Below are 9,072 nucleotides of genomic sequence, written 5' to 3'. Positions count from 1 at the left end.
ATGTTGATTTTGTAATTGCGCTATAGCGGTTTGTTAAGCTTGTAACATTTCAAATATCAATTGGAGGCTGACTCCACCATCTCCTCCGCCCTGCGTACCTCGACCACCAGATCGACCTTCCCTGCATACGCTACCTTCGGGATTAGCGCCCAAATTTGTATTTTGGGAAATATGTGAACTGACGTCGATGTGATTTGCAATTGGTAATCCCTCGAGATCAGCCTGAGGCACCTCGATTCCTGGGGCAGCTATATTATCATTCTCCCCGTGAAATCTGAAACCATTGTCACCATGTGTGGGTGTTGTTTGTGAGTTTGACATGTTTTTTCATGAAAATAAAAACACTTACAAAAACAAGCGTAAAGTAGTGTGTGTTATCGGAATCAGTATTAAGCAATCACTATTATCCTTAGCCCCACGGTGGGCGCCAAACTGTTTACCCTTAAAATTATAAACAATTAAACTTATAATGTGGGTTGAAAGATACATGATTTCACTTAATAACAATTAAAATATATGAAGATTAATGATAGAATTATACAATAAAGTAAATCAAACCAGTATTTGAGTAGAACTCTACCCTTGAGTTAGAGTATCCTCGAACTGATTGATGCAAGGACAATAAAAACATAATAAGCTGAATAACAAGAGTGTGAGCGAGAAAGAAAATTATATTGCTTTTGTATCAGTTGTCACTGCAAATGGTTGGAACCCCACTTTATATAGTAGAGGAATTCTATATATGGTACAATTCTAATTACAGAAGGAAATCCCATGATTAACTAAACAACCGTTCTTGATTCGATCCGTTCCGAGATTTCCGCCATGATCTTCGACCAGTCGCGGATATCTCACTTTTCCGTTATTACGCTATCTTCGATATTGCTGGATGCCTATCTCGTTTGGTCTCGATTGTTGTCGGCCTCGATCTTGGCAGGTGCCTCGAATTTCGATCTCGGTACCTTATCTTCGTGCCTCGATCCGATCCACTTCGGAGTTGTCCTTCGATGCAAACTCTCTGTCTCGGTCAAACAGTAAAATCGGATGGGCCTGGTTTTAACCGTATACAAGTTCTTCGTTTTTTGAGCTCGACTTATATGATTATTATATCAAATAAAATAAAAGTGATAGTGAAAATAAATTAAATATATAAAAATAATAGTAATAATAATATTTAAAATTCTCTGACAAGTCTAAAATATATTCTCAATTAGTCGGTATCATTTGTATGGATCATTTTCTTAAATTGTGCCCGGCCTTTATTTAAGCTGCGTTTGATTTTAATTTATAGGTCTTTCGAAACAACTTTCTTACATTGTGAATTTAGGTCTACTCCCAATTTTTAAAATAGTGTAATTAAAAGAAAATTACTTTTGTTCGCAATTAGAAGGACGAACCAATTCGCTTAGATCTCATCTGCTAATCTGTTCCTCGAATGTGAATAACATGAGCCTACTTTAGTTGGTTGGGGGCATGCTACTTTCATTTAGGTACATTCAGGAGAATCAAAACTAGAGAAGGACATAGAAATATAAAATTCTAAATTTTTTTTTTGGTTCAATATAAAGACCAAGTGAAGCTACGACGAGTCCAAAATCAAAATGTGGTTCTTTTGGATTCAAAGAACCAAAATGTGTGGAAAATAATATAGTGATCAAAATATATATAACGCCCTTTTAAAGGGCGCTATACCTTAACGGTCGTTTGTCCGTTATGGTATAGCGCCCTAATATAAGGCGCTACATATATAAAGCCCTAACATACAGCGCTATATATATTATGTGGGCCCACCAATAATTCTTCTGGGCTTAACTGACATAACAATAATTCAACTGGGTATAGCGCCCATATTTAAGGCGCTATACCTCAAATAATTGTACCCCGAAATGGTTTTTGCTTTATTTAAAGAGGTTAAATATTTTGTAAAAATCCATTCATAAATATTTTTAAGTCTTCTGAAATATTTCTTCGTTTACAATATCCATTTAAAAAATGTCACTAATATTTAATAAGTGGTTCCTTATCGCGCTATACATATTATGTGGGCCCACCAATAATTCATCTGGGCTTAACTGATATAACAATAATTTAACCGGGTATAACGCCCTTATTTAAAGCGCTATACCTAAAAATATTGTACCCCCTGATTGATTTTTGCCTTATTTAAAGAGGTTAAGGATTTTCTAAAAATTCATTCACAAATATTCTCAAGTCTTCTGAAATATTTTATCGTTAAGTTGTTTTGCATTTTGTCATAATTTCTGAAGAGCGAAGAATAAGGGTTTCATTATATTGGAGGGGGTGAGGTTGTGGTGGCGAATAACTCAGTAACCTATAGTTTATCTCCACAATGTCATATTAAGTTGTCACTTACAATAGAGTACTATACATTGGTATCGTTGTTATGGAAAAAAATGAGTGTGAGCAAACGTTCGGTGAACCTTAAAGTAACCGGAAGATATCCGTATTCTGTCACTCCGCAAGGGGTTACTTGTTATGCTGAGTTTAACATTGAGGACGATGAAACTCTGAGAGATTTTTTGAGGACTCCGGATTAATACCGGGAATTTCTTGTGATAAAAATATTGAAAATGTACGTCAAGGTTGAAGACGTTCGCAATAATGAGGTTGCGCAAAGCAGGGATATCCCTAAGTCATCGGTGGTTATTTTGGAGCAATTTTAGCCGAACAGGTTCCGGCTAAAAGAGTTTGCCCTAATCTAAACTTATTTCCACGGGCGAATGAGGAGCGAGGAAATAATTTCTCTCCTGGTTTACATAATCCACAAGACGAGTGGTAAACTTTAATTTTCCTTTCCATCCGGGAGTCATCACCAACAGGATAATGTCCATCATGGGATGTCAACACATTACGATTGATAAGTGAAGTGATATAGCTATATGTAAAGTATTTATCAATTTGAGTAACTCATTATTTTGTTGGTTGTGCAGTGAAAACAAGCATCCTGAAGGTCCGGTCCTTACTCAATTGCCCAAAGACGACATATTTAATCGGGATCTAGCAGATGCACAGATTCAGGAAGAGAATAGTGATTATGACAACAATGCCGATGAGTCTGGAGATGACACACCCTTCCCTGATGAGGGTGATGATGAGGAGGAAGAGAATGTTGGACCTGATTTGACGAGGGAGTATGCTCCACCCCCTGTTAGACCAAGAGTGTACGAGTCCCACGTGCCATTTCATTCAAGGGAGATTATCTACCTTGATCATTTGCCAAGTATGCCGGATGCGGATGCCCTCACAAGAGATATTGATGAAATTCGGACAGCAATGTGGGATGAATCTAGAGCAACGATGATGTCAAAGGGCATTATTTTTCCCGATAAAGCGCGCCTAACCAGGGCGATGCTAATGTACAGCGTAAAAGAGTGTTGTGAGATCACGGTACGCGAGTCATCTCCAGATCTATACAAGGTAGCCTACCATAGATGGTTTACGGGTTGTAATTGGATGCTGCATGCGAGGAAGAAGAAAATAAATATGTGGGTTGTGGGTAAATACATTGGCACCCACAATTGTGAAATAGGCACATTCAGTGAGAATCATTTTAACTTGAATGTTGACTTGATTTCTCTTATCTTAATTCCACACATTGAAGCGTCCATAAGGTACAAGATCAAAGAGTGTATAACATCCGTCCACCAGGAATATGGGTGCACTATTACCAAAAACAAAAGACATTTCTCGGGCGCAAATGTGCGTTTGAAACATCTCTACCCAGGTACATGGCTGCATTGCAACACTTTAACCCCGAGACTGTTGTTAAATGGAAGCTTGAGCGGAGTCTGGGAATACCAGAACATATATTCAAATATGTGTTCTGGGCATTTAAACCAGCAATTTATGGTTTTTTGCATTGCCGGCCGGTAATATCCATAGACGTCACTCATGTCTATGGAAAGTATGATATTAAGTTGTTGATCCCTATTGCAGTAGATGCTAATGGAAGTATATTTCCTTTAGCTTTTGATATTTGTGCCAATGAAATCAAAGAGACGTGGACACTATTTTAAACCACTTGAAAGAGCATGTTATCAAAAAACGTTCAGGTATATGTCTAATATCTGATCGGCATGGTGGTATTTTAAGTTCTGTACCGAATTTGCGTGCATGGCAGGAACCGTATGCCTACCACTGTTACTGTGTGAGGCACCTGAAGGCCAACTTCCAGAAGGCATATCCCAACAAAGATTTGCATGATTTAATGTGGATGGCTGCAACAGATCACCAAGAGTGTAAATTCAGGAGGCGCATGGAATCTACCAGGAAGGAAGATGAGGGAGCTTATCATTGGTTGATCCGACATAAGCTTGACACGGGGACTTTGCATGCGGATGGTGGCAGAAGATGGGGAACTCTGACTACAAATGTGTTAGTCTTTCAACGGGTTATTAAAGTCTGCACGTGGATTGCCTGTCACTGCCATGGTGCGGATGTCATTCAAGTAGATGGCGAAGAGGTTTGTTGAAAGGGCTAGAGGTGCATCGTCATTGATGAAAAGGGGTATTGAATTTATGCCAATACCAATAAAAAGATTTGAGAAATATAGGCGGCAAGCACATTGGCATTCATATTTACAGTATTGCAACGAGCGAAATATTTTTGAAGTTCGCATCGCTATCCATCAAAACTGGGGGAATAATACACACACCGTAAATGAAGCCAAAAGGTTATGCTCTTGTGGGAAATGGTCCATCTACAACATGCCGTGCTCGTATGCCATCAAGTGCTTTCAACATACAGGTTTAGGGGCAACCAACTACATTGATAAGGAATATAGTGTTGCTGCATACTTAAACACCTATAGTGGGCAGTTACAGCCAGTAGGTGCTGAGCATTATTGGCCGCCAGAACCATTTAAAATGGTGTGTAACAAGGACTATGTACGTCAACGACAAGTGGAAAAAAGAACGCGTATACGGAACCAAATGGATGTTGGTGATACCGGTTATGCGCGCAAATGTGGCATATGCTCGCAAATAGGACACGACCGTTGTAAATGTCTTTCAGCTGGTTTGGGTGGCGGTGGTAATCCAGCTCCTGGTGGAAGTTCATCTAATGTGCCCAACTATTAAGGATACACATAGTGTTTTGTTTCCGTAATGTGGTTGTAATAAGTGTATGTACTTGTTTATCTTGCAGAATGTATGAAATAAAATTATGTTTTCATTGCTGTTAAATCTTATTGATATTTAACATTAATACTTCAGTACAACAATCTAACATAAACCCATTAAAAAAAACAATTGTCTTGTCGACCTGAAAAGCTGCTCGCCTGCAAAAGCTATCTTCTGGAAAAGCTGTATTATACCCGAAAGAATCTTTAACACGCGAAGCATAGCGTGGTGAAATACTACGTTATGTGTGTTGTCTTGTCGACCTAAAAAGCTGCTCGCCTGCAAAAGCTATCTTCTGAAAAAGTTGTTTTGTACACGAAATAATCTTTAACACGCGAAGAATAGCGCGGTGAAGTACTACGTTGTGTGTGTTGTCTTGCCTATAAATAACTAGCACATTTTAGTTATTATCTGCACTTAACCAAAACAAATAGCAAAACTTTCCATAAATTTTCCATTTTTCTTGCATTAACAAATGTCTGGACGCAATGACCAACCAAAGTGCTATTGTGGCAAACGTGCGATTTTGAAGGCATGTTGGTCAGATGGTAATGTTGGGCATAGATACTGGATATGTCAACAATTGTTTGGACGCAATGACGGAAATAAATGTATGTTTGAGGAATGGTATGATGAATCCATTAACCAGAAATACTACAAATCATGTTTGCAGTATGTTTGGAATATGAACGGTGAATACCAACGCCAGATCTCTGAAATGCAACGAGAAATTGCGGCAGTGCAGAAGAAACTAAAAGAGGCGGAAGAAGAAAAAAATAGGCGGGAAGAGAAATTTAAGTGGTTGGAGCATAGAATAATAGGCGCTAGTAACTAAACAAACACATGTATGTGTTGAGTGTAGTATTTTATCTTTATGTTTTTCGTATCATGTATTTTCATTAGTTGTACTGAATTTAAATTATGTTAGGTTGCTATGTTTGTGTTTGTGTTGCAGTATTAAAATAACGAAGAATCAGAGAAATAAAAATATAATGCGCATATAATGTAAACAATAAAAATTGTTGTTATTATTTACTGAATGTCATATGTACATAAAATACAAAAAAATCAATGTGTCCCACATCCTGTATGCTTTAATGCAGCCGTTGGCCTGAGGCGCATCCCATCCCGCCCGGCTACACTATCAGGATCATCCTCATCACATCGCCTCTTTATCGAAGGATGCGTTGCACCATGATCGTCAGTAAGGCTGGCAGGCTTGATAGAAGGGGTCGTCGATCCAGTAGTAACCTAAAGAATAATAAGATATTTTAGTATATGATATATTTATATATTAATAATGTACGTGTTAAGTCACAAAAATTTAAATTGTCTTACCATGGTCTCGTCGGACTCCTGAATATAATCATTCGTCGTAGCCAGGTCAGTATCGCACAAAGTGGCCTCCGTGACGGGCGAGGATGAAGCCTTAAAACAAAAATAAAGATAGTAATGCAAACAAACCTGCGCCTGTGAAAGATCCTCAGCATCCCTCGATGATGAGCCATAACTCAGCCGGCGCCCACTATCCACATTTCGTGTCAGACGATCATCAGCAACGGTCGATGGGTCTGGAGGATCAGGAAAATACTGATCCCAATCCTCTCGCATAATGGTCGTGCCCGCGATCAACAATAGAGCTGACGGGGTCACCTGCGAAGTCCATGGAGTAAGCTGAAGGCTGAATGACGGCATATCACTATGAGCATGGTCTGGCTCATGGAGGTCACCCGGCTATTCAACTCCAACATCCTCAACAGGTGCCTCAATGCCCCCTTAATGGGGACCACCTCCTCGCCGACCCCCACGACCTCGTGGGACATCCCTACTTCGTGGGATATCCCTACCTCGTAGGGAATCCCTACCTCGTGGGGGCACTCTTGCCACGTCGACCACGTTTCGGCTCCACTGCTGGCCCACGACGGTACTGCTCTGGCACCATATAATAATCTTGGTATCCTAAGTGCTCATCATTTCGGGCTCGCCTCAATGTCTGGGAAGCCAAATCGGTAACCTGCCGGCCATACTCGTGCGGCTGCTCCCTCGCTGGTATACTGCTATATCTGCAGCCCCAACTGGTGGAACAAATGTAGGCCAATAGCCTGCACAACATGTAAAATATAAATTATGGAACGCTAGGTTAACGTTATAAGTAAGTATACCAAATAACATACCAGTGCCTTGTGCCTCTAGACACCATCCACCGCCAGCGCGATAAACGGAATTCCCGACGAAAAGTCGGGTAACGCTGCAGTACCAGGCCATATACTCATGCTCACCATCCGTCAGCTCAGGTGGGGGGGGGGGAATCAGGTCATGTCGCTAGTCCCAAGTATCGATCTGCATCTCTAGACATGTCATATATGTATGGTCCACAGTGGAACGATCATCCCACTGGTAATGTGTCATATGCCAAGCGGGCGGTGGCGATACAAGTTGCGGGCGGCCAAACTGGTGAAGTACTCGCTCCGTGGCATGATGCTCGACAATATCAAGGCATATCAACGGGACGTTAGAGCTCCACATAATTTGGTCGGCCGAGCAATAATCGGGCAAACAACCTATTAGCTCGTCGTTGTATGCCTCCAAATTAACTATTAAGTAACAACAAAAAACGTGAGTATACGCAACACATATGAATCCAGGCCAAGTAAACTTAGGTATACATTTACCTGTGCGCCCTCCAGCAAATCCAACAAATCCCTGCAATAGGGGAGATTATGTCGAGCCTCGTACTCCCGTCCATATCCTCGCCTATCAACCCACCTCCTAGCTAAAGGGAGAAACGGAGGTGGTGCATCCGGAGCGATAGGTGGTAGAGGTGGCTGCAACTGCAGGAACTGCTCCCAGGCCCAAACCTAATATACAATGTGGACGTAAAATTTAAGGTATATTTTTACTATATATGTTATAATCATTAGAGTATTCGACTATGCTTTCACCGGTAGCAGCGGCAAAAATCCAGCAACATCTCGCTGGGTGCCCATGCTCACCCGGCACATCTGCTTGTACAAGTAACCGAGAACAGCAGCACCCCAGCTATAATGATGTAAATCATCTAGCCGCTCAAGATGATGAAAAAATCTCAAGCTGACTAAGTTCCCCGAAGTGTTTGGGAAAAAACCCTTCCAAACATAAGCAGCAACAGCAACCTCGTGTACCGGCGAATATGAAGCTTCGGTGTATCATCTGTGATGTCAGCGTTTATCGCCTCCAAATGCTGTCAGACGGGCGTCAACTGCAGATGACTGGCCCTAACCAATACAGTCTCATCCGGTGGCTGGAAACCGGTGAGACGCTGCAGCATCTCCAGGTACTGCAAACCCGTATACTCTCTAATGGCATTCGGCAAAGCAACAGGTTGTCCATCAACGGGCAGCCCATATAGGACCTCCACATCCTGAAGCATGATAGTGGCCTCGCCAATGGACAAATGGAATGTGTGCATCTCCGGTCGCCATCGCTCTATCAGGGTCGTGATCAACGACCAATCCAGCTGCAGCCGGCCGATCTCTACAATCCTATTAAAACCCGTATCCTGGAGGCATCTGACTATACGGGGAGGGAGATGGTGGGCCCTAAGAAAGTCCCACATATCGTCTACTCTCCTGGCGCAGAACGTCTGGGCCAGTATCTGTTCCTCCCATATGTAGGACGACATATTCTCGCCTTGTAGCAATAGTAGCTCTAGCGTGGCAGGTCCGGGATGCAAAGGCGGAACTTCCATGTCGGCTACTGTAAATTGAACAATATTAATTACATTATTTTACTTTAATATGTTAGTTTTATTATTTTATATGTTTGTTTGTTACTCACCTATTTTTGACTATAATAAAATTAAATAATTAATTTTCATAATTATACAAGATTTAATTATTAAATATTCACATATAGGTTCCAGGCTCGATATTTGAGGCCCAGTAGCACCAAG

The 9,072-nt window shown here is 41.1% G+C and overlaps 1 protein-coding gene across 1 annotated transcript; it reads right to left on the bottom strand.

Annotated features, from left to right (window-relative positions):
* Window positions 1-8,364: 8,364 nt before the first annotated feature.
* LOC142179789 (serine/threonine-protein phosphatase 7 long form homolog) lies at window positions 8,365-8,868 on the bottom strand. The gene has a single exon (XM_075250665.1). The coding sequence runs from the start codon at window positions 8,866-8,868 to the stop codon at window positions 8,365-8,367; it is 504 nt and encodes a 167-aa protein (XP_075106766.1).
* Between the last annotated feature and the right edge of the window lie 204 nt (window positions 8,869-9,072).

Source organism: Nicotiana tabacum, chromosome 4 (assembly GCF_000715075.1).
Source record: "Nicotiana tabacum cultivar K326 chromosome 4, ASM71507v2, whole genome shotgun sequence".
Lineage (NCBI taxonomy): Eukaryota > Viridiplantae > Streptophyta > Magnoliopsida > Solanales > Solanaceae > Nicotiana > Nicotiana tabacum.
This window is presented reverse-complemented; position numbering and strand designations above follow the sequence as displayed.

Bases quoted from the DNA above. Each gene is read 5' to 3' on its own strand.
- LOC142179789 (XM_075250665.1), bottom strand. From the start codon at position 8,868: ATGGAAGTTCCGCCTTTGCATCCCGGACCTGCCACGCTAGAGCTACTA.